Genomic DNA, 27165 nt, shown 5'->3' with positions numbered 1-27165 from the left:
TATTTCTTGAGAAATGAACAAATATTTATTTCAAAAATTGACTCTATAAACAATTGTATGACCGCTGTCCCTTACCGCTGAGAGGGGTTGTAAAAGATGAAGCGTCCGGGTACCTGCTCCCGGATTCGGAGGGTTAATCCTAAACCCCGAAGCGTTGGGTCCCGAGACAAAGGCGACCTAAACCCACGATCGTCCTGAAAGGGGGAGAGCTAGAAAACGTATGTATACGGGTTTCGTTTTCTTGACCAGGAAAATCTCACACGTACATATACGCCCGTGGTCTCCCAGGGGGCCTATGCTCGAGTCCGTTCGAAATATCTCGTATGCGAATACACTCGCACGACTGATCTCGCACTACGAGTGTTCAAGGTGGAATTCGGTATGCCCGAATCATCTTCGAGGAGAGTGGTGCGAGGGAGAAATGATTTGTTTATGGCAACGTGTCAACAGGCTGAGAGGAAGGGGAGATTCTTGTTTCAAGACGTGGCAACGCCGGAAGGGTAACGGTAGGGGCGGTAGGATACAGCTTCCGGATAGCGTGCAACCAATCATCACCCACCTTTCTGTGGGAATTCCCGGGAATTCAACAACTGCGTTGCTAATGACACTCAACAAGTACGCCGAATGCATTTACACATTCGCCTAGGACATTTTGGAAGTGAACCAGCCATGTCGAAAGTAAATAAGGAGCAGAAGGAAATGCTGCTGGAGTTCATTGAAGGTAATTAACATGCTGTGCCTTACCTAGAAAATAAGTTATCGCATTAATGTTGATATTAATGTTTCCAACTTCATATTTCAGCGAATAAAGATCTTGCTAAAGGAAAGTTTTCCACTCCACAAGGAGCGAAGGATGCTGTAAGACTGTGGGAGGAAGCAGCGGTAAAGCTGAATGCGTGCGGAGTACGCAAATCATGGAAAGAGTGGCGGAAGGTGAGTGCATGACGTTCTTGTTGTAGATATATGTAGTATAGCGTGATTATTCTCAAAGTAAAAAAAAACGGCCCGCAGTATAGGATGTGAGATTGTATGACGATCTTTTTAAGTGTGTGACTGATGTAGTTTTGTATCATTAGTTTTTTTGCGTGCGTTTTAATACGAGCTGTACTTAATACATTTCGATTAAGGGTGGGCTGATGATTATCTAGGAATTAGGTCCACAGTCACAGTTATCAATTTTTATTTATTTTCAATAGGGATGGGTCGAATAGTAGATTTCTCGAATTCGAATATCGAATTCGAATATTAAATCATTGCTCGAATATTCGAATACCTCGAATTTCGAATACCTCGAATACTAAACGATGAATGTGAAAATGTTTGACTAGGTCGCCTATGCAGCAGGAAACCCAAGATTTTGGCGAGTAATTGTGATTGCCTTTAAAGGATTCAAACAGGAATTTAGCTGATTAATGGAATATTTTAATTTTATGTAAACAATAGGGTAGTTTCCTTCATTAAAGAAAACGAAAGGTATTGATTGTGATTCGTTACCCACCATTAGTGTATTCATAATATACAAATTATTTCGTTCTAGAAATACCGGTTTAGACTAATGGCAATGTTCAATTTAACCTCATTTGAAAAAGGCCAGATTGGCGCCTATGCGATGCCACTCCACGTGACATCACAGGGACCTAGTTTCTACACGAGAGGATCGGAGTTTTACATCGTCTGAGGTTACCAATGCATGCATGAGGCACAGAGCTCAGGGAAACATGTCTTAATAATCACACAGTCTGTTTGATAAGGTATTAATAATCCTTATTTAAGCCAAGCGCTACCAGCTAGCATGGTACTCGGCTACCTGCTAGCATCCTGCGTCGTAATAGCGCTCAGAGCCTCGCCCCAAGGTCACCTCACTTGCGGCAGCGGGAACCAGAACGACGTCACGCGGAGTTTTTCCCGGCATTCATACTTACCCGTCGCGTATTCGCGCGCTTGAAAATTTTCACTTTTAATTTAATCGCGAAAAATAGATATCGTTTTATAAAACTCTAAAAGCGTTAAATACGTACTTGAGGAGTATTAATATTTCGATTTAGGCAATAAAAAATAATAGGAAACCACCCTATTTGAGCATTACGCCTCCGTCGTATTTCTTCTTCTTCCCGGTATTTATTTTCTTGCGCAAAATGCTTAAATAAAGTCAGAAATATGTCGTGTTTAGTCTTATTCTTTTTTAAATTACGCGCACATTACTAATATTTCAATCCAATAAAGGTGTAATAACAATTGCCGAATGTCATTGTTAGACACCTTTCGGGCTAGTAGATGACTCATGCAGCAGTTGACCTCGAGAAAGGGGGAAATTCGAAGCAGGTAGGTAGAAAAAGGTCAGTGGGTGAGAAAAGGGGGTGGGTGCGAGACACGTTTCTATTTTTCTCGCGTAACTTGATATTTTTTTAAGCTAAGGTTTTTGTAATACAATCCCTGCGCGAGCTGGGATCTTTTGTTAGATTTCGGAGAAGAGGAAATCGTCAAGAGTGGGTGAGGCGAATGCTGAATGGAGGGGGATAGCAGATCGTGGGAAATGCGCCAATGTCACTATCCCACGGCACTGAGTTCCTCCCTATGGTAGTTTCATCTCCTGGGGAAGATTCAAAATAAGTGCTTGTCATTATTAGCCACAAAGGACACACGGCAAACACCTCCTCTCATTTTATCATAAGATGGATGCGGGAAAATGGTCAGTGGGGAGAAAGAGGGAAGGGTGAAACACGATTCTATTATTTTCCGGTAACTTGATATTTTTTTCAAAGCTGAGGTCTTCGTAATATGATCCCTGCACGAGCCGGGACCTTTTTTTTGTTTTCGGGGAAGAGGAAATCGTCTGAGAGGGGGGGCGAACGCTGAATGGATGGGGATAGCGGATCGTGGGAAATGCGCCAATGTCGCTATCCCACGGAACTGAGGTTCTCCTGATAGGGGACACCTGGGATTTTCGGATTTTTTTCATCCGATCAATTTCGGTTCCCCACGTAGAACTCTTTTCACCGCTCAAACCCGTGAATTTGATGTATTTCGTCGGCTTGCCTAAAACGGCGCTGCATGCACTAGACGAGTTCTCATTTTTCCGAGTCAACTACCAACGACGTGCGAGCGACAGTGTATGACGCGAAATTCAAAGTATTCGAGGTATTCGAGACGGTACCTTTGGCATAACTATTCGAGATCTCGAATATCGAATACTTTCTATTATTCGAGGTATTCGAGTATTCGCGGATACTATTCGCACATCTCTAATTTTCAATTATGCTGAATATATAATACCGAATTAAAGTAGTGGAGGGACGTGTGTGCATGCGATTGTTGACATTTTCAGTTTCGATGCGATTATTGCCGACGTCGAAAGCAAAACAAATTGTTTGGTTCAATCAAAAATAAACGGAAAACCTTAAGAAGGCCGATCGTGGTATCTATTATGTGTTGCCATAAGTAGCATAGTTATTTCCCGTAGCAAAACTTAGATAAAACTGGGAATCAGTGCTAATGCTCAATGAGTGAAGTGTGAGTTTAATGAGCAGATGACTTCAAAGTAATTACTACTACTTCAAACTGTATGATGATGGATTTTGAAGCTGCTTTTCTTGTTTTCAGCAATAACGTTTACATGAAAGTACTTGAACTTGATGGTAAATGTTCAACTGTATTTAGTTTCTTACATGTAAGTCAACAGCAAAATTTGGAAGACCCCTTAAAATTATTCTTATTTAAATTCCTCTTGGTGTAATCATCCTTCCTGATCAATTGTGTGACTTGAAATATTGCATGTAAAGAAGTATCCAATTTAATTTATCATTAAAATCCATGAATAATTCATTAACTTACCTCCCTTAAATGTGACTTTTGGTCGAAATACCTCATATATTATTTGTGATGATTGAATTTACCTTTGTGTACCCACTCAAAATATCTGTGAGAAATACCAGTAGCAAGTAATATTCACATTATAAGAAACTTTCTGTGATCTATGAATGGGAATTGAGTTATTTGACCATTTATATTACATGTCATCCACAATAGAGCTTTCATTGGTAATTCTCAGTCTATAACAAGCAATTTTAGCGTTTTTAGGTTGTGAGCTATCTGCATACATGGTTATACTGTGATATATGTGGGATGGAAATCTTTTGATGATTTTCATGATATTACTCAGGACTAAAATTCAGCCACGTTTCAATGGGGGTTAAGAATCCAATGGGGGCTTAATATTGAAGTGGTTCGTTAATTTAATAATGTAGTATGTGTTAAGTCAACTGAGTTTCCATGTTCATTGCAGTCTTTTTTAAAGCGCTTAATGGCAGATTAATACAGGTTACCTCAATGAGCACACTTCCATGCTCCATTGTAATAGTGGGACGAATGTTAACATGTATCCTTGCTCCTTTAATCATTTCCAAGGGTCAAATAACATTTAGTTTTGTGATGGAAATAGAAAAACAGCCATAGTACTATTCAGAGAATGTCTATGCTTGCTATTTCATATTGAAAGCATATTTACATTTTACAAATCTTATTTTTCAGTGTTGGCATGATTTAAAGACGGCCACAAAGGGAAAAGTTGCAGCTCTTGCCTTAGAGGGCAAGAGAACTGGAGGTGGCCCTCCTGCTGAGGAAGAGCTGCAAGATTTTCACAAAAGAGTGTATGCCCTGATAGGGAGTAATGCTGTCTTGGGGCACCAAAACACTTGCGAGAGTAGAGTGATGGTTTTGGTAAGGAACGTTGAGACTGCTGTCATGCTATACCATTAAATAATTCCTGTTGAATGGTAATTTTGGATTTCTAAAATATTCCTGCCTTTTTTGTATCAACTTTATTTCCTTTCATAGGGGGAAGAAATAGGAGACCTAATTTACTTACCTCAACATAACCCATCCTCTGCTTCAACATCGACCATCCACATGTACACAACTCCCATTACCCCAACTTCACCATCCACCACTATCTCAGCTGCCCCTAATATTTCAATTCCTTGCCCCTCTGAAACAGACCCTGACTCCATTGTCCCTGAACCAACACCCAATTTACCCACACCCACCGCACTCAGAACCATCACTCTACCGACAGTGGAGAGTATAGGAGCCAAGGATACACCACAGAGGAAGATGAGACAAGAGAGTGAGTTTATCAGCTAAAATTTTTCATCTCCTTGTAATTAGATCATGACACCCAAAAATACTCTTCATAGAGAAATACTCTTCATGACTCATTTATACAAGGGTATTCAAGTTCATTTGTCGTTAAAAATGGCTTACTTAATATAGTGTCCATGGAACCTCAATTCATAGGAATGAATTTTGATCATAATTATCATACATCAATGCATAGTTTGCCTAAATGCCTTATGCTTGAGTGAATTCTTCTCAGTCTGACACTTAAGTTAGAATTGTCAACTTCATCATTTAGATGGCTTGGTCTGCCATCGTTATCAAGGATAAGATATATTCCATTACAAGTTGTTATAATGATGATGTTAAATACTGTCAAGACTTAACTCTAACAAGATTCATCCACTCTATTAATCAGTGAAACACATCACGATTGATTTAATTAGCACCATGCCTTTTTTGTTAATGATGAAATCTATGAAAGTAATTGCTATTTGTTTACAACCTAGATTCAACAACGCAACCAGTTAAAAAGATGGCAGCAGAGCAGTTGATCGAGGTGGAGAGGGAGAAGATGGTGCTGGAGAAGAGAAGGATGTTGGCAGAAGAGAGGGGAATTGCATTAGAAGAAGAAAAAGTAGCCATCAAAAGGAGGAAGATGGAGTTGGAGGAGGAAAGGGTACAGTTGGAGAGGAGGAAGGTGGAAGGCATGGAAAGGCTTGGAGGGAGATTAATTACATTAGCTGAGGAGATACTATCTCAATTAAAAAATAAATAATTTCAAAAAATTTATTTTATTTTACTTAATTCCCATTTACCAGGTAGTAAAAAGACAAGTATAGTTAATTATTAGTAAAAAATTGCCTAATTATGCGCTCACGCAACATTCTTCCTGCTGGACGCATATTTTGGGCCCTATTTTGCAAAATATTCTGGTGGTCATCTCCCTCTTCACCTTGTAACACTTTTGCTTCTTGAGGTGGAGGAACATCTCGTGCCAGGCACATATTGTGTAGGACACAGCATGAGTTTATTATGCTGCTGGCCTTTTCTGGCATGTAGTGAAGGACTCTGTGCTTTAGAAGACATCGCCACCTTGCCTTCAGTAGTCCATTGCACTGCTCCACAATGCTTCTAGCTCTACATAGACTGCGGTTGAACCTGTCTTCTGGGGAGTTTAATTCGACATTGCCAGGCACTGGGGTCAGAAGGCATGTCTCCAGGGGGTATCCACTGTCTCCTATAAAAAAATTACATTCATGTTGAATATTAGTGCCTAAAACTATGAACTACTATTGTAATCATTTCATTACTGAATTGACTGAATATAATGATATTCCTATTTGGCTGTTGTTTGAACTCGATGAACAAAAATTTTTATTCTTCAAACTTGATAAACAGAATCCTTTGCAGGTTAAGTGTGAACAGGAATTCAACCTGATATGGTATCTAAGAATATTTTGTGTGTGGTGTACAACTAGGTATCAAAAGAAAAGGTATAGAGTAACTAAGAAAGAAAAACGAATATGACTGGGTAAAGTGAGGGTGGATATAAGTTGAGTGATCCTAAAACTTGTCTGGGACAGGTAGGAAAGTAATTGTTTGTGAGAAATTAAAAGGGAAACAAGAGGTGACGCAATGCACCAGCCACTTGACAATCTAGATGTTGATGAAGGAAAGAAAAAGAAATAGGAAAATCACCAGAAAAGGAAGTGAGGGAAATATTAGTAATGCTAAAGAATAAGTGATCAAATGGGAAAATGAGAAAATTGGTGTGGAAAAGGAGAGAAAATCTATTTTCCAAAAGTCTTGAGTGGGAAAATAATCATATGTTGTAGTTTCATGAGAGTCAAGAAGCTTTATTGGCATTTGTTGCTGATGAATGTTGTGCGAAAATCAATTTTGGAGACACATACCATAGATTAGACAAGTAAGATTGGTAATATGCCATACAAAATGTAAAAGATGGTGAGAAATTGCTAAGTAGGTGCACATGAAGGACTTCAAACTTTGGGAACCCTATCTTTGGAATTGAGATATGCAGCAGATGGATTTGAAATGACAATTTTTTTATGGATGATTCGATGAAGGTTTTTTGAAACTACCACAAAGATTAAAGATAAAAGAATGATATGTTGCAATCTGCAAAGCAATGAACCTTTCCATGGGCTCAAAAATTCACAAGGCACTGGTATAAACGTTTTAGTGAAACCATCACTGGGTAGAGCTCTCAAAGAAATAGTGAAATCCAGCTAAATGTGAGAGTTATTAGGATATGAGAATATTATAACCTATTCTTCAAGAAAGATACAGTTTTTTAATAACTAAATTCTTTCAGAGTTTTCATTAATGTAACTTCTAATGGCTATTTTAGGTTATTTAGGGCCAGCTAACTGACACTTTACCTACCTATTAGCCATGCATTAGTGTTGAGTCCCCTCTGCATTGCCAGCAACCCCTGCCTTAAATTAGAGTTTGTGTATATAAAGCTGTCATGGGTCGCCCCTGGATATCTGGCATTGACATTCGTTATCCTCATTGATGAATCACAAACCTATAAGGAGGAAAACAGTTCCCATGTAGTGAATATGCTTGTAAACAAGAGATCACATTCATGCAGAAAGGGTACCTTACCAGTTGAACATTAATGGAATGGAACCGTTTATGATTTAAGTAGTGCCTCTCCATGTATTGTGGATGGTTCACTGGAGGGGCAATAATCGCCACATGGGTGCAATCAATGGCCCCTATGCACCCAGGAAACCCATACTTGGCAAAAAATCTGGAAATGAAATTCAATTAGTAAAACCCACACTTATGAATCTGAAAAAGTAATGAATGAATTTATTAGGAAAACAAAAGAGAACTAGGTAAGGAATACCCTACTGAAATATTCTAGTTGACTCTCAGATATGCACTTGATCTGTGAGAAATTGGAATGAATTTTCTAATTGTTTCATGCCACAGGGTAATTATGATTCAACAAAAAAGTAAACTGGAAATACCTTGATCTCGTTAAAGCATAGGAGCATTAAATATCATCAACATAAGTTTAGTTGAAAAAGTGGTTAATTTGATATGTTGAGATACAACTAAAATTTTCAAAAGGTAGTTCATATTGTTAATAGCATCCATTAACATATGTAATAAACACTTACTGTTGCCTCAGCTCCGCCACAGATTCTGGGGAAAGGTCGAGGGTAATCCATCGTGGCATCAAATAGGTGGTGATTGCTGCGGCTACTTCACTAATGCACCTACTCACCGACGATTGGTCCATATTTGTAAATTCATCACCCCCAACATATCCCTGATATGGACCACCGGCGAAGAATCTAAGTGCTGCCAAAACCTATTTAATTACCAAAGGTTATCATATTCTACCAAATTACAAATTTTTTCAGCGATATGTGTTCTACTTTTCATTTCCACTCTGATGGCGAGCAATTTTTCCATTTTTAATACATTTTATGCGAATCTGCTTCACTAAATTCTTATTGAAAATACTTAGGATGATGGATGTAAGTGAAGCATTTGTGAAAAACCAAACACGCCTCGTAAAAAGACGATAATTTACAGGTATTTAAATAGTAAATACGAAAAATGTCAACAGGCCGAGGTACGAAACTTAACGTGATTATCTTGGATACCAGAAAATTTCCAGCATATGAAAAAATTTTAAAATTACACGGCAAGATAAAACAAAATAAACCCTGAATTTCAGTCTTGATGGCGGTGTTTATTTCACATTCACTTCACTTATTTCACTATTTTCGCTGTCAAAACTAGTATTATTACTAGCAAATAATTAGGTATAATGCATCAATATGACAAAATTAGCATTAATAAATGATAATAACCTTCATTTCAATGGTTAAAGCGGACGATCGCGAAGGGGCCCTCAAATATGGAGTTAAACTAGTTATCAGCTCCGTGGTCACCTCTTTAGTTAGACGATATAATTTAATGAATTTATAGTCGTCTAAATAAAAGGGCGACTTCCGTTCCCGCATTGCACGAGGAACTCGCCGCATCTCTTCCTCTTCCTCTTCTATATCTTCTATTACTTGCAGTCGCAATAGTCCCATCGCCATGTTTGTTGATTTCTCGTACTTCGAAAAAGGTTTTCACCGGGTTTGAGTGAGGGAGTGAAATTTCGTACGTGCGAGCTCACTCCCCCGATTCGAGCATACCAAATTCACTCGTAGTACGAGAAAAGGTCACGTGACCCCTTAGTTACCACTCATTCGCATGCGAGTGAAAACTCAGGCATAGCCCCCCAGGTCAGGAAACGTCCACACGTATGTATACGTGTACTGTAGGGAAAAGGTTAAGAAGAAACTACTGAAGTTTCTGAAAAAAAATCTATTTTATTCGGTTAATGATCTTCTGTATTTGTAACATATAATTTATATATTGCATTTTAATTTTTATCGATTGTGTATCTAAATTAGTGTGTCCTATTTTTGTATTTTGAGCACAACCTACAGATCTCTGGACAAGTAAAAAAATATAATTATGTATTATTAATGTACTTTTCTTGTTGCATATGGATGTCATTCCATTTCAAATCGCCCAATTCGGATAAAATTTGTCGCTCAACATTTTTAATTTTCCTGATTTTTTTATCACTTGTTGCCTACAAGTAGACAGTCTTCACAAAACGCTATAAAAAAATTTACAAGCCATACTTTTTCTTTGACAGACATTTTTAAAAGGGTGGCCAGGCAAATTTTGATGAAAAACTTGGTTTGCGTAAAGATTAATTTCAAAGATATTTTAAAAGTTTTAAGAATAATTAAATTCAATCCATTTTTAGATATTGACCTGTGAACATCGACGTTAGGAAGCTTTTGGCATTGTTTGACGAGCTCTAGAAAAAAATGAGGGCATTATCAGCGCTAAAAATTGTGCTGCAAGTAGCTCTTTAAGTATTCAGCATAGAAAAAAATTTTATTGGTTAGTCTCATCTCCTTCATAAAAATTTATGAATTTAAGAAGTTAGTATTGACAAATTTTTTCTGAGGTTTTACGGAAAGATTTTGACTAAGTGTTTTTTATGATAGAAAATTTGTAAAAATGGTTTCCTAAAATTAATTTCCTGCTAAACACATTGGTTTTTAAATTATTCTGATATCTTTTAAAATAGCTTCGAAATTAAACTTCACGCAAACCACGTTTTTCATCAAAATTTGCCCGGTCGCCCTTTTAAAAATGGCTGCCAAAGAAAAGTATGGCTTGTGAATTTTTTCTCGAATAGGGTTTTGTGATTGTCTACTTGTAGGCAACAAGTGAGAAAAAAATCAGGAAATTTAAAAATGTCGAGCAACCTTGCCTGGGTGATTTGAAATGGATTGACCCATATTTGTTTTTGTGTATGTGCTGAACTTGACCAAGTTTCCAATAATAGGGTTATTTCCTATTATTTTTTTATTGCATAAATCGAAAGATTATTGCTCCCGGAGTATGCATTTCATGCTTTTAGATTTTTAATTGACAATATCATTTTTTCACGACTAAACGAAAAGTGAAAAATTTCAAGTGTGTGAAAACGCGACGGCTAGGTAGGAATGATGGGAAAAGTCTGTGAGACATATTTCTGGTTCCAGCTGTCGGCACGTGAGGTGACCTTGGGGCAAGGCTTGAGCACTGATGCGACGCGGGCTGCTAGCAGGTAGTTGAGTACCCTGCTAGCTGGTAGCGCTTGTCTTAAATAAGGATTATTATTCCCCTATCAAAAGAAGGAAAATTTTCGAAATTAGGTATTTTTAACGTGTGATGATTAAGAGATGTTTCTCTGAGCTCTATGCCTCATGCATGCATTGGTAATCTCAGACAATGTAAAACTCCTATCTACTCGTACAGAAACTAGGTCCCTGTGATGTCACGTGGAGTGGCATCGCATGGGTGCCAATCTGGCCTTTTTCAAATGAGGATAAAATTGGCCATTGCCAATTGTCTAAACTAAGTTTTCTAAAACCAAATAATTTGTATATGTATTATGAATACAATAATGGTGGGTAAGGAATCTCAATCAATGTATTTAGTTTTTTTCCATGAAGGAAACTACCCTTTTTTGTTTTTTGGTCACCCCATGCAAGTACGTTTGCCTACGGACGATGGTATTGTTTTTATTACGTCCCGTCTTGTGCCTCTTACAGGTGACGCGCTCGGATGGCTATCCCCAGACTGTGTGCTCATCATGCCTGGACAAACTGACTGATTTCAAAATGTTCAAGGAGCAATGCAAAGGTTCGATGGCCGCGTTCGAAAATGGTTTTCACCCAGACAAGTTCAACTTTGTCGATGGACCTGAAACGGTGAGTCACTAATGATATTTTTCACTGTGGCAATAAAGATCTAACGATCTGATCGTCGGGTCATTCTTCCTCATAGAATGATCCTCCAAGGTCGTTAGAATATTAATTGCGTAAGCTTGGTTTCGCTGTTAGTAGGGCCCGCCCGCCTTTGTGACGGTGCGGGACTCCTCGTCCCCTCCCTTCCTCCCCCATCCTTTCCCTGGAGGTGTCGTCGGTCTCTCATTGCGGCGATGCCTCACTTCCTTTTTCCTTCCTCTGTCCTCCCCCTCTCGAGAGGCACGGATGTATAAGTCTCTGAGACTATTAAGAGTCTTGGTTCCCGGTCCTCGAGAGCGTATCCTTAGCAGGGCCCGCCCTGGGACCCCCGAACCCACTGTGGCAATAAAGATAAGAAAACAATCTTTAAAAATTTAAGCAATGATATCTTTAACCCCTTGGACTGTAATGATGAGTCTAGCTCTTCACAAAATTTCGATGCCAAACCGCGCAATGACGAGTGTACCTCGTCCTTAGATTTTCATAATTATAGCACTACAGTAGATTCCGGTTAATTGGGACGTACCGGGACGTGTGCACTTTGCCCCAATGAGGCGAACTATCCTGTATAAACAAACGTTGAAATGATAGAAAGAAGACTAAAGAATGTTTATAATGCAATATAAGTTTATTAATCCATCAATTTGATTAATAAATCAGCGAGTTTAGTTAATTTAGTATCATTTTTAAGAATTATCACAATTTAGTTAAAAATATTTTTCTCGTATGAATTTCTTTTATTGTGTCCTATTAAAGAAAAGTCCTATCCTCTTGCGGATAGTATAACAACAAGAGCTTTTAAAATAGGGAAAGAATAGGAACATTTGTGAAAATAAGAGCAAATCAAAGGGGAAAAATATAAAAGAATACCGTATAAGCGCGTGTAAGAGGCGCACCTTTTTTCCCAGAAATTGCAGCCGAAAATGAGGGTGCGCCTTTTACACAAACTTCTTATCTTCCCCCCTTCCCTTCACTGGTTGCAAGTCTATGGGGAACTGAGTAGCCTTGGTTTTCAGTGTGAGTCATCTGTAATCCTAAGTCAAAAACAAGCGGCAGGCAGGGGAGTTTCTCCCTAAGTGACGTATTTTTAAAATGCTCCTGTTTGCTTTTCTTGTAAGCATCACGCTGTCACGACGGTACCCCAGAGGTGAACATGGAAAAGATCGCACGGGGTTTTTCGCTCTGGAGGGCACGCTAAATTTACTGCCACGAGTGGGCATCCCGCGGCATTTATACTGCATGTAGTAATCGGTTATCAAATGTAGATAAACGCATATTTTTGAAGGACATACCTGGTTAATAGTCAATATCTGTCTTGCCGAGTAATTTCCATTATGCTGAGGACCTGATTTTCCAAAAATCATCTTCAGATGCTAATATGAGGATGAATGTAACGGAAAATTATATTGGTGTCAAAACCTGCGCTTTAAAAAATTCCAATGAGTGTGTTCATTGTTGGACTAAATTGTGGATGGAGGAAATCAGAAATGCTTATAAGTGAAGAGCGTGGAAGGAGAGTTCAAGGGTAAGGAGCACGATCCCTCCCGCTTCGAAGCAAGCAACGAAATACGGAGGGGAAGGAGCGTGCTCCCTCCCCTCCGTATTTCAAGCAACGAGTCTATGAGCGAATGGAGCACGGGAAGAACACGTCCGATCTTGCATGTGACGTCGTTGCCTTCAAAGCGATGGGGCGAAGGCGCAGCAATGTGATATACGCAGTTTGCGTTGCCTAAAGTTTCCAGTCCGTCTCGTCTTGTTTGAATGCGCTTATGCTACGCTTGTTTCTTCCGAAATTGTGCTGTTAGGACTATTTTGAATATTAGTAGCCTTGTTGTAACTATAAATCTTCGTGTCTAACAGTTAGAGCTTAAATACTTAAATTCTGTCCAATATGCGTCGCGTTAGATCTCTTTCTTTTTTTCAACCTCGTGCGTGTCTTACAATTATTGAAAGCTATCGAGATATCTTCGGGCTCAGTAGATGACTCACCTAGCATTTGGCCTCCATAAACTGGGAAATCGATCGAAAGGTCAGTTGGTGAGACGGGTTAGGGATGAAACACGTTTCCATTGTACCCCTGTAACTTGATGTTTTCCTATTTTCCTGTGGGGTCTGCGAAAGGAAAAAAAACGGCAGAGGCATTGGCTGATGGAGGGCCGAGTGTGGCTCCGTTAAATCTGCGACGTGGTTATTATCCTACGGCGCTGAGATTGCCCTGATTGTTCTCCAAGCTCTTGGGAAGGATCATGCTATGTGCCTGTCGTGTTTTGCCTTAAAATTTTCCACGGCTGCAATTCTATTGCAATACTCCTGCGAGAGCATTTAAACAAAATATTCGAGAATAGGACAAGCGTCGTAGAGCAACGGCGTATGCGAAGAGAGGATCGGAACTCTTTCTACTCCCTCTTATGCTGCTATTACCGCCGCAATTATGAAAATTTCTCTCAGTAAATATTGAAAGAGGAAAGTTCGATAACTGTCGAAATTCCAGGCGTACGTCTGCAACACCGCGCGATTGTATAAAAAAAATGCCCCAAAATTTTTTTCTTCATAGCTCCGATGCTCAAAATAGGGGTGCGCCTCTTACACACGCTTATACGGTAGTATTCTGAAAACAAAAAATTTTAATTTCGTCGCGATTATGGAGTCTATGTTGCCGGCTCATGGCCCAATAATAAAGCGACATGCTGTCCCAATTAAGCAGAGAATACTCTGGGATATTCCTCTATCGGGTTCTGTTCTTCAAGATCTGCCCTAATTAAGCGGCAAGTAACTGGTGGACCCATTAAATGGAATCTACTGTATTTAGAGGAGCAATATAATTATTTTGAAAGCTTAAAAATGTTAAAACATAATAATAATAATAATAAAATGCCTTTATTCGGTCGAGGTTGAGACTAAGAAGTCCCCTCTTCCACCTAGCCCCTCAATAGCGTCAATGCTAACATATTGAAAAATGGTAGACAAACGTTTACAATGCAAAGAATATACAATATACACTATTTGTGAGTTGTCAAAAATATAAATGACTATATGTGAAAATTTTATGTAAGAAAGATATATGTTTGTGGGAAAAAACATGAGGATAAGGGTGTAGTATCCTTCAGTAAAAAAAGCCAGTGCAGGAAAATGCCCACACAAGGAGGGGGGCGTGAAAAATCTGTGAAAACCTACTGGGTGAAAGCTAAAGTCATGTTATTTGTAAAATACAACATAGTTAATGAGGTGCAAGGTGTGCACAAATATTACACATGCAATTAAGATGTAAAATATAACATGCATACATAGCATATACAGTAAACTCTTGATTTTACGAAGTCAGTGGGACCGGAAAATTGGCACTTCGTAAAATCGAGTTTCGTAAATTCAAACCTTTTTCGTAAGTCACGAAAAAAATGTTCGCTTTTGTTTCTACCGCCCTTTTTCGTCTTTAGGGGTCTTATTTAAATGTTTTTGGTGGTTATTCTCGGTATTATTCATAGAAAAGGCTTTTTGTTATCCATTTATGCTTTGAAAGATCGTGAAATAATTATACCACCATAAAATTCTCATTTCTCGTTCATACTTCAACATCAACGATCGCTTAAGAAATTCCCGACCAGTTTAGAAAACGTAATCAAATAATGTATTGCAAAGTTTATTATAAGAATTTAATGTTATAAATTTGTGGTTACGAGCGAATAACAGCTATTAAGTACGCGTTAGATAGATATTTGTTTCCAGCACCCACGGAATTTTAGCGGCAGCCGGCCTAACCGCCACTTATGTCGCCCTCTATTGCTCAGTGACGAGAAAGAAAAAAGAAAAACGAGGGCCTTCACCCGTTTCCATAATAACCTTCGTAAGTTAATATTTCGAGTAACTCCGTATCTTCAGCTGAGTGTGCTATATTTTCAATTAGTTATTTTCATTGAGATTCAGTTACGAGCATAAATTACTTAGGATATCTTCTGGCGAATATTTGAAGTAAATTCTATTTAAGTTCTCCGTCCAGATACTGTGCTCCATCATCTTTGCAGATGTTGCTATGAAAGACTTTATTCTTCATCACGACCATATTCTTCATACCGGGTGTGAAGTGCTATGTTCATATAGTATTTCTCTCTTCTTTTATGCCAACAGGAGCAAATTTCCAACCGGAAAACGACAATAGAAACATCTTCCATTATCGGAGAAATAAATAGAGAATCTTTATTATCCGCATTGATTGTTTTCCTACAAGAGATGTTTCATAATCTCTCAACGTGTGTGAAGTATTGGTTCACTTGCGTGAATTCTCGAAAATGTCACGCAAAAATTTTTACCTTCACCTCATTTAGTTTTCGTGTTCCTTTCTCCGCCGTAGTGAAAGTTATGCAAAGGATCATTGACAAAGAGAAAAGATTTTCTTAGCTTCAGCACTAAAAAATAGTCGCGCCATAATCGTAAAAAAATATAGTGTGGAAAGAGCAAAGAAAATAATTTCAATTGAAACCTCAGCAGAGAAGAAGAGAGACAATTATAAGCGCGGCACCATTTCCCCGATAGTGGAAGATACTTCTTCAGCCTCTCTCCGGTTAAAAACTTACCCCCGTTGCCGGTAAATATGAACCATGCCCTTCTCCACAATCGGGGAACGTTCCCAGTGGGTGGGGTGAATAAGAGTGGGATGGGGATTGCCTGAGGAAAGAGGTGTAGTCAGCATAAAGAGTGGTGAAGGGGCAGGAGAAAGAAGGGTGGGGAAAGGTCCTTCAGCTCTGCCTCAGTTTACGTTTGGGGGGCGTATTTTTCTACGACGCACTCAATGCTCCGTAGCCTTAGGGAGGGAGTGAATGGGAAATGCTGGGGAAGGAGGGATTTCGGTTGCGTAAGGTGGGTGTCGGCAAGATCAGTAGAAGGCCGCGGGAGGAAGTAAACAAAAACGTTGGGAAGAAAGTTCCCTCGACATGGGAAAACGGGGAGACGCGCGAGAAGAAAGTAAATGGTTAGAGTTATTTGCGTCTTCATTACGAGTAGCCTGAAAAATAAGTTGGTGGTTAATAGAGCCCAATACTTAAGATATTTTAGTTGTTTATTCAGGAAGGCTGTTATAAACACGAAAAGATATTGCTAAAAAATCTGTTTTTTTTTCTTTTTGCCCTTCTCCATCGCCGCTTCCACCATGGTTTCTCACTTGCATAAATGGGAATGAAATTGGGGACCTAACTTGTTAGCCAGATCAAAATATCTTAATGTTTGGATGGGAGCGTGTACTTCTTTTTTATTTGGTGAAATTACTTCTTCACTTTCATCTTCGTCGTCACTGCTATTCTGACTAGTGCCGGCCGGCTTCTTCCGTCGCGGGTACCGGCGTCCCATTGTCGCAAGCCCGGAGATCATAGTCATGGGCAATATAATCGTTTGATGTTGCGCGCTGTGCTTTTTCCAATAATTTTTCAAATCATCTTTTAAGCCTCTAATCTCATCCGCGATTTTATCCGCTGCAGCTTGCTGAAGGTATAACGTAACAAATCAACCATAGCCGTGATATTAAAGCAGTAGAATTACTAGTACGCTAGTTGTATCAATTACCAACCACGAGAACATCCTCATGATGCGATATCAAAGGGAATCCGGCCGATTTCCGGCAATTCGTGATTATAATGGAGTACGTCTTTGAACCGTGTTTCTGAGATGAAAAATGACAATTTTATTAACTTAGCCATTTTAGTAAAGTTAACAAAATCGTTATTTCTCGTCGCAGAAACACGGTTCAGAGATGCACTTGAATGCCTGACCCGCTCGGAGGGTCGAAGAGAGGAGCTAGGGAGGGTTAGCTCGTCGAGGAAAGGGTCCCGGATTAAGGACCCTTCGAAGTGCTTCGGCGAAAAGCAGTCAAGTAGTCTTCGAAGTACGTCACAGCGTACCAGGTACGTTCACAGCAGTGCAAAGGTTTAATTAGGAGTGTACGAAATACCCCGCGCGACCTTCCTGACATGTTAAACTACGAAGTATTGTCGATGCGATGTTTACGAATAGGCACGTAAATAGGGGCATTATGTCAGTCGCGATATTTTACTGAACTCCTACTTCCCCTAAATTCCCACCGTGAGGTTTAAGGTGAACCCTTTCTCTCCAAAGTTGCACTATCATTTACGATTTCACACTTTTGATGAACCACAGTTGGAAGCGCTGATTTTTTTAGCTACTTACGCCGGCGTAACTAGTTGTGTTGACAAATATTTCGCCATAGTTCGTATAAACGAATGCCTTTCGCTCCTGGGGACCGATCCGAGGTTCGTAAATTCAAAACATTTCGTATAATCGAAACTTCGTATAATCGAATAGTGCCATGTATTTACCATAGGCTTTTCGCCGGGACCGCCATATCACTTCGTATAATCGAAAACTTCGTAAAATCCTGCTTCGTATAATCGAGAGTTTACTGTATAAATAATTCATAATTGTGAAACATGATGCATTGGAAGGATTAAAATGATTTTATTCGAGCAGCAATAGCTGTGTTCTCCATGTTTAATGATCACATTTTATTTCACGGTATTTCAAAAGCAAATAAGATGCAACATCAGATGAAGACAAAGAGCATGATGAATAAAAGTAAGTATATTTATAAGAGGCAAAGTTTTGCGGTGAATAAATTCTTGGAGTGTCGTCAAATAAAGTCTAAATTTTAGTTTATTGTGAAAAAAAAAACAAAATTTCCTCATGCACATAATGTCTTTAAATAACTTAGTTCCATTTTTACATGGCAAAAAAAGAGGTTTATCTAGGATGCTAGGGAAAAGCAATGAAATGAATAAATTAGCTGTTATCTATAAATCAAAACATATTTTTTAGCGTAAATGAACAAATACTGCCGGATCCGGATTTATCGTCTTAGCATTTAATATTTTTCCGCATTAAGCGTTTATTTTTTGGGGTCCCGATTCATTCCCTGTTAGGATAATGTAAAAATTATCCGTATTTAGTGTTTCCGCATTTTGCATTTTCTGGATTTATGTTCGTAAAAATTTTTCCCGCACAAGATTTTTTTGCCCGATTTAATGTTTTTTCATGACGGCCCATGCAAATGATTATCCAAATCTTCGAATTTCTGCTCATCAACAAGAAGAGTCTCATGAAAGTTTACCAAGCGTCAATAGAATCTACCGGGGAACGCTTCTTCAACTGCTTTCTTCCGGGAATGCAGCACTGGAACCTTCAACTCGCAAGATGGGTGATTTGTCTTCTCGTAATGTTTTGCTTCCCTTCTGATCCAAACGCCAGACATTTTTTGTATCAGATCCGATCTAATGGAGCTAAGTCATCCCTTGATAACCTCTAACTACCTTATCCTTCACTTCGTGAACTTCAATGGTACGTGACGACTGATGACACGAGTTATCCTCCGAGGGCCGCTACAATGATGGTTTCCTCGTAATGTTTTCAATTGATTGCTTATGCCCATTTCAACTCAACTCTCTACGGGCAGTCCATTGTTAGCCCAATATTTTTCCAGTCCGCTGCTTTCTACTTTCAAAAGAGGCCCAATATCATTTGCACAGTTCACTAGAAGATTCTTTCTGTAATCCATTCCAAGGTCAGTTTCCACAGAGGAACAGCGAAAGAACCGAGGAAGTGTTTCCCCTGTCATGATCGTGAATGAGAGCATTCTTCCCTAACGGAACAACATTATTTTACATCGTAATTTAGATATCCCGGAGCCCATATACCGACATGCGGCTGGTTGATATCGCTGTCGATTCAAAGATATTTATCTAGTGTTATTATATGTCAAAAGAGAATGACAATCAGAGTTTTGATGAACTATCACGGTCCATGACTCTAAATAAATCGCTCATGCTGGAAAAAAAATCACCTCATACTCAGGGTAAAATAGATGAGTGCGGAAAAATATGAAAATCCGGCAGGTATCCCTTGGTGGTTGACTTCGACATCATAACCCTGACGAAATTGCCAAACTCCAGAGGCACTGACAATTTTTCAGATGAAATCCAGTTGTGTTGAAGATTAAACCTTTTCACTTAACTTAAAGTTTAGCTAATCGTCATTCAAGGTGTAACCAAATTTCATTAAAAGCTGCCAAGAAACAAGGCGAGTCGGAGTCAAGGTGATCAGCGCGCTGCATAAGCAACTTCTCCCGGCTCCATTCGACCTGCATAAGGCCACGGATATATGACAACGAATCTGGTGTTATCATCGAGTTGAATCACCATCGACTTATATGCATACTAAAATAAGATTCTACTTTTTTGGATGGCCTTGAAATCCAAAATGTGCACATAGGAGGCTTTCTAAAGGCTCATAAATCCCTTGTTTCGCCGAGGCAACAGAAAACGTTAAGTTGGCAAAATTCCAGAAAACCTCCCTACTAGATATTCGGTAGTTGAGAATTCGGGATTAGCAGTCTTCTGCTGTCCCTTTATTTCACTCATTCCTGATGATTTTTCGAGTACCTACTTACACCTTTTCTTATTATATTAGAAATGCTATAGTCACCTACATGTCACTTTTACAGAAAAAATTCTAAATTTCATCGAGACCTCTGAAATATGCATAAAAATGGAATCACTAATGTCCATAATAATAATCTGAGTGGGAACTTTAAGTTGATGTTTATTAGAATTTTCATAAAATATTTCATTAAAACAATTGTCATCCTCTCATTACTTATTTTTACTACCCATTTTTTTAGCTGATTCCTGAAAAGTATTATCCAACCTTCACAGGGCAGAGAACATTTCATTAAAAATTTTTTGCTGCATTCAGCACCTATTAATTACTTAAAATAATATTTTTTATTCATAAAAAGCCATTCCAATCATTACAGACCCTAAAACCTGAAAAAAATGGCAGGTCCTCATTTAGTGTTTTTCCGCATTTGGTGTTTTAAATTTTGTCCCCCCGGAAAAACCTTAAATCAGGATTCTACTGTTCAAGCAAGACTTTTTTGTAAACTTTATTTTTTTGCAGCTGAATTACACCACCACAAAAAAAAACGGTCGCCGGGGTGGAAGCAGGCCAAATCCCGGGAGCGACGAGTCACGTTGACCGAGAGTGTTGGGCCCGATTGAGAAGGGTGGCTAAAAACACCAAAACCAGTATAAAGCACAATGATAAAAAAATTGCATTAACAGCATTTCTGCAACTCATCCCAAAAAAGTGAAACACTATCTGCGTTGGAAAAACATAAAAGAAGACGTTGTAACCACAGAAATAAAATAATACTGTGGAGAGACATGCACGCCTGGCTTGCCTTGCCACCATCTTGCTCTCGTAATTAGCAACCATATATTGACTATGTAGATAGCTTTGAAAGTATTAAAATATCTCTTTTTCTGGCATTTACTCAATTCCACCTCGGGACACTCTTGTCAGTACCTGAAATTGCAAATGTTTGCATCCGGATTACATTGAGGACAATCATTTTAAAGAGTGACCTAATGGTACATATTTTCCCTATTCATGTACGCCTCCATTGGTTTCGTAAAACAAATACGGATAGAGATTAAATTGAAAGTCATCCGCTGTGCAGCATTTATACGGCGGAACTCTTCGCAATTAAAATGGCTTTGGAAGCCTTGAGTGACGAAAATGGCTCGTTTGTCAAATGCACCGACTCCCGTAGCTCCTTACAATCCATTTCTGACTTCTTACCCATGAATCCAGTTGTTCAACACATTCATGCCACGCTGCTGACTCTCATGAACAAGGGAATAAGTGTTTGCTTTCTCTGGGTTCCGGGACATGCGGGGATACGCGGAAACAAAAAAGCAGATTTGTTGGCCAAGGAAGCTCTTACTAACGAAGAGATTAAATCAACGCTAGTTCCGTACGAAGACCTAAGAGGGTCACTAAAAAATGTTGTACTTGAACAGTGGAGGGAGTCGTGGAGGACTTTGAATAACAATAAACTGCGAAGCATGAAACATACAACGTCAGCTTGGCCTTCCTCTACCAGGATCAATCGAAGGGAGGAAGTAGTTATCACTCGTTTGAGGATAGGGCACTGCCCTCTGACTCATGGCTTTCTTTTTACTGAAGAGAAGCAAGCTCCTCAATGTGACGAGTGTAGGTGCCCTTTAAGCATCCGACATATCTTGACAGAGTGCGACAAATACCGTGATGCGCGGACATGGTTCAATCTGAATGGGGACCTAGAATCTATTCTAGGAGACCACCCCACCAATATAAATAGTACAATTTTGTTTCTCAAGGAAATAGGTCTTTTCAACAAAATTTAAAAGCTTCCCTCTTTTTTATGTTAAAAAATTGCATAGTAAAGATCCATTTATAATGAGTCTTGAATCAAACGATTGAGTAGTGGTGCAAAATGACCTTGCCGTCGACGCACCCTTTATCTCAATTCTACTACTACTACGAAAGTCAATTTCAACCAATACTCACACTTTTTAATGCTAGACTAACATTTTATGTGTCAAATATTTTGCGCAGAATTTAGCCGCTCCTTCGGCTCTTAACGCCGAATCGGGTACTCCCGGGCCGTAGTTTTGGTCCGCTGATAGGTCCTGCATCTCCTCTTGCCCTAAATCTTTGTCTCGACTTCAGCAGCCGGAGACGAGGAAGCATTTTACCTGTGGTAAAACTTGCACGCCGTAATGGATTGTCACAAACTTCCAAAAAGTGTAAATAGGGCCAATTTGTAGCTCTATTATATGTATACATGTCAAAAGGCAGTGGTGCCAAATACATATCAAATAATACACAAATTGATATACTTCCAAACCAAAGTACATACCTGTTTCTAATGCATAATACATATAACCCACATATTTGTAAGCCATTACGCTATGCATTCCAACTTATTTCGAAGTCTGTGCAAATATTGTCTAATTTACACGATAATTAAATTCATTTACATCTATATTACTCTAGCAGAACATCCAATTATATCAGCAATCATGAAAAAAGTGGAATTATGTTATTAAGAGCCAAATGATTAACATAAACAACATCATTATAGATCACTCTACGCAGGATAAGGTGGGATGACACCAGAGTTTTATGGCGATTAAACGAATTTTGGGATTGTTAAGCTGAATAGGCTATAGAGATAAGACTGGTAAATGAAATGTCTGGATACTGGATATCCGATCAGCAGCTCTTGGAATCGACCTCTGAAAAGAACATTGATTTCTAGAGCTTTTTTTACGCTGGTCCGTGGTCCTCCGCAACAAAAATCGGGAGTCAACAAATCCCGCCCCTCCTGATGCAGAGCTTCAACGGTGACCTCAAATATTCCTTAAGTAGCCTTGGGAATGGGTGACGAGTCGGAATACGAAAAGTCGGTGCTCATCGCGAGAGTGATGTCTGAGTGCAAGGAGGCATCGCGAGAGTACATAGTTTCAGAAAATAATATCGGCAACCAGATCAGATCCCGAGCATCATTTCAACATCGCATTAATCATTTATATTCTTGTGACCATCGGCACTCCTTAGCATTGCAAATCGTCATTGTTTTCGAACTGAATATCCATCTTGCTTATGACTGGTGGATGGAGAATACGGTGTAGATCCTCGCGAAAGGAAATGGTGAAGCAAGTAGAATTCCTTCCTCGTGGGGGATAGATGTGTAAAGGGACACGGCATCAACTGTTTCCGTAAGGATGTCGCTGCCGTTGGGAATGTGGGAAAAATTATGAGTATCAAGAAAGTAATAAAAGCAATAATAAGAAAGTAATGAGAGGGGGGAGCAGCATTCCATGCCCACTTACAAGGTAATATATCATATTAGTATCTGGTAAAATTCAATTTTGTGTTTGTATCTGAAATAGTTTAACTAGTCTTAATTAATTGCATATAGATAGATAGAAGAAGGTAATACTTAGTTCACTGGGTCATCTAATCACTAATAAAACTGCCAACCTTCCCGAAAAGGGGTCCAATTGCTTCTGAGTCGTTGCGCAAGTCTAGTCACGTTGCAAAGTACTCACACCACACTTGTCAAACTTGCGTTGGAAGTGGTTGGTGGTGTTGCATCACACATCAATTATGCATTTCTTTATTGAGCGGCATGCGAAAAGGCATTTTCATGTTTTTCATCGTTGCGCGTGTTTCCAACGGGGAACGAGGTTACCTCGGAATGTGCTCTGGATATGTTGTTTCGTAATAATCCGCACGTATTGTCGTCGGTCGGACCTTGTGCAAGGACTACCTTTCATCCTCTACTTTTTTCTTATGGCAAACAAGAGTAATTATATTGTTGAGCAATAAATGTAAATCATATTTTCAGAATTTTAACTTTCTCTTCCTGCATTAACCTGTGGTTTTCTTCCGTATCCATAGGTTGCAGGTTCATTGCACTCTCGATTGCCATGGCCCTCTATCCATTGTGGTTCTCTGTGGCTGCTATTTTCTACCTGGGATTCCGCTTCATTTATCTCTACTACTGCAGTGCCGACCGACATAGTTACAGGTAAAGTAATGTTTTGCAAATTTAAATCATAAGAAAAGTCATAATCATTTAGTTTCTATTTCTTGTTCTACGGTCAATCCTTCATTAAGTGGCATGAATTATAAAATTTAGATTAGTGTTAGATGTAAAAATTTGAATTCAAATTTTGATAAAATTGACACCAGTCCTTTCCCTTGGTGAATTTTTTTACCTTAAATAATCTAGGCAAACTATTTTTGTCCACCCATTGGTATCAAATTCGGTGTGGTTCAACAGGATTGAGGAGGTACTACATTTCCATCAAAATGGATTAAACCAACGAATGAAATAAAGCCTCGTTGTCTCTTAGACCAATTATCGCTTCTTTCGTCGCGTGGTGTGGTCCTGAAACTGGAAATGAGCTAATATTGATCGTCAGATGCTATGGAAACTCTCATTAAGGCAAGCCGTATTTAAAAGTTCATATAAATTATGTAGGAAATTACATTTTATAATCAAAATGCAAGAAGAGGTATTTCCGAAAAATAAATGAATTCCTTAAGGAATCGAGACCGAATGCTACAGGCTACCTTTTTCTCACAATATATTCACTTTGTTTTATAATATTCATGGCTATTTCCTTTCGTAGATGTCCACTGCCATGTTAAAAGATTTCAGTCAATGAAAAAAAAGAAAAAGCGCTGCAAATGGCTACCATGGAATTTCACGCAGATAGAATCCATTCACCCCTACGGTTATTATTGCCGTTATTTCACCAGGTTTTCTTCCTTGTTTTTCTATAAGCCTTCACTACAACACCAGGGCTTCACTTTAAATACCTTTTGCTCAACATTTTGCACATGGCGCGCTCGCTAAAGACCGTGCTTTCAACTGCTTCTTACAACTCTTTCCCTGCTTTACTACAACTGCCTCGTCTACAAACGGCACTTCAGTATACATTTAAAAACTCATTTCTGCTATTTATACTCAACAATGGCCCTTCCGTTCACACAGGGGTACCTACTTAATTATGAGTCGCACTCAAGAGTCAACTTTTTTATTCCACTTTTATTTGCGTATATTTTTGTGGTAACGTGTATATTTTATGGCAGTAATTTTAAATCGATGGAAAATTTAGATGAGTAGAGTAAATTAGCAGTTTAATGAGTTTTGCGGGTAAATAAGATAAAATTACGAATTTTAAAGAATTAGTTTTTGTTATTTTTGGCGAACATTGGAGTTATTTTTATGCCATTTTCGATTTTAATGCTATAACAGGTCATTTCATGTGGTACACACATTGGTCACTCACACTTATTTACTATCGTTATTCGTGCAATCTTATGCATTAGTTAGAAGAAAACTATGCCGTGCGCAATAGCAAATGAATAGGCAAGAGTTTGCCACTTTCATATGAACACTAGGAGGACGGGAGTTTCGCGCTACGTAGAAGGACGGCTAGGGGTCATTTGACCCCTAAAATGTATTTGGGAATAAAACGCCTAATTTTCAACCAATATTCAGTTTAATCGTAATAATTGTTGAATCAGTTCATTAAGAACACTATTTAACATTATTAAATATTATTTCCGTCGTCAAAAGTTAATAACAATTATTTTAAAGAATCATGAATTAAACCGTATGTAGTAGTTGATTGCAAATCAAATAATGAAAATACATACACTCAATACAAAAGTTGTGCTACATGTTTAAACAATAGGGGTACTGGGTTTACAAAATTTACATTAAAATTTTTAAAACTTATTACTTTGTTGTAAAGCTCAGACAGGCAGTATTTTTTCAGCGCTGTTTCCACAAAATATTTTTTTGCGCTGAATGCGTTCATTGGAAGATTTATTCATCTACATCTTAATCTACTCACTAACCTGCAAGCCGCTTAAAAGCGTGTGGCAGGGGGTGTTAAGACACCAGCCATTTGAACATGAAAAGGAATTTGGAAAATGGAAAGGAAATTGGTGCAATGATTCAATTTGACGGTATTTGGCACCTTTTTCTTTTTTGTGCCCGTGGAGATATGGCCGTTGGATTTGGAGATGTGTAAATAAATTGATACATGTTATCCATCATGTCTACTCCCGCTTTGTTTTTATTATGAAATAGGATGGTCTCTGGTATTCTTTTATTCGTTTCGGAAATGGTGTCGCCTGAGATCATGCTGCTGAGTGAAAGTACATTATTGTTCTATTTTGCCTGATTCTACGTAAGAGTATGGCCTAAGGTATTTTTGAACACTCGCGTTGAATGGATTACATGGCTATTTTAGGGGTCATGGATATTTGTGCGTCACGCCTGATTTTTTCAGATCGTCCATGCAAGAGAAGTATTCCATTTTTTTATGACTTCCTGCCAGCTGGATGGATGGAAAATAATTGTTACAAGTTACATTTATTCCTGCATTCTTGTATTTTACGGTCACTTTAGTAACTATTTATTTCCCCAAAGCTTGATTTGATGGCATATCAACATCTTCGCCACAATGTGGAATTTCATTTGGGCTGTATTTTCATTTCACATCTGTCAAAACCCAGTACTTGATTCCAAATTTGTCTGGTTTATTTGGAAATTACCTCATAAAAGGACAGCTGCATTTTGTTGGATAGAGCTAAGCATTTGCTATCACGCCAAAGTCGCCATCGGATTCACTATCTTGGACTTCGTCGCTTCCATCACACGCAGATATTGATGGATTGGTCTTAATGTCCTTGAACTGATGTTTACGATTCACTTCCAGACTGATCTTCAATATTCCCTACAGGGTCATTCCATGTCAGTTCACCCAGGCATGGCACCCACCGACTCGGATTTTAATGAAATTTTTGTCACAAGCTACTATCACCTATCTAATGACTAGAGATGTGCGAATAGTATCCGCAAATACTCGAATACCTCGAATATTAGAAAGTATTCGATATTCGAGGTTTCGAATAGTTATGCGAAAAGTACCGCCTCGAATACCTCGAATACTTTGAATTTCGCGTCATACACTGTCGCACGCACGTCGTTGGTAGTTGACTCGGAAAAATGTAGAGAACTGTAGTTATTTAGTGCTCGCAGCGCCGTTTTACGCAAGTTGACGAATTACATCAAACTCGTGGATTTTAGCGGTGAAAAGAGTTCGACGAGGGGAACCGAAAATGGTTGGGTGAAAAATGCGAAAATCCCCGATTCCCCCCACCAGGAGAACCTCAGTACCGTGGGATAGCAACCTCAGGGCATTTCCCACGATCCGCTATCCCCCTCCATTCAGCACTCGCCTCGCCCACTCTGACGCTTTCCTTTTCTCCGAAATCAAACAAAAGGTCC

General features: G+C 38.9%; 1 protein-coding gene across 3 annotated transcripts in view; it reads left to right on the top strand.

Annotated features, from left to right (window-relative positions):
• The first annotated feature begins 210 nt into the window (after positions 1–210).
• Positions 211–27165, top strand: part of LOC124153314 (zinc finger protein 205-like) — a 129742-nt gene continuing 102787 nt past the window's right edge. For 2 of the 3 annotated variants that reach the window (XM_046526409.1, XM_046526412.1), the window contains exons 1-7: positions 211–721; positions 803–933; positions 4528–4716; positions 4834–5122; positions 5622–5791; positions 11274–11432; positions 23754–23883. In XM_046526409.1, the coding sequence (XP_046382365.1) occupies positions 625–721; positions 803–933; positions 4528–4716; positions 4834–5122; positions 5622–5791; positions 11274–11432; positions 23754–23883 (1165 nt within the window). In that variant the 5' untranslated portion in view covers positions 211–624. The remainder of the gene's footprint in view (positions 722–802; positions 934–4527; positions 4717–4833; positions 5123–5621; positions 5792–11273; positions 11433–23753; positions 23884–27165) is intronic. The other variant, XM_046526410.1, reaches the window with a different exon arrangement.

Source organism: Ischnura elegans, chromosome 2, assembly GCF_921293095.1.
Source record: "Ischnura elegans chromosome 2, ioIscEleg1.1, whole genome shotgun sequence".
NCBI lineage: Eukaryota > Metazoa > Arthropoda > Insecta > Odonata > Coenagrionidae > Ischnura > Ischnura elegans.
Note: the sequence above shows the minus strand (reverse complement) of the source record. Positions and strands in the feature narration are given on the sequence as shown.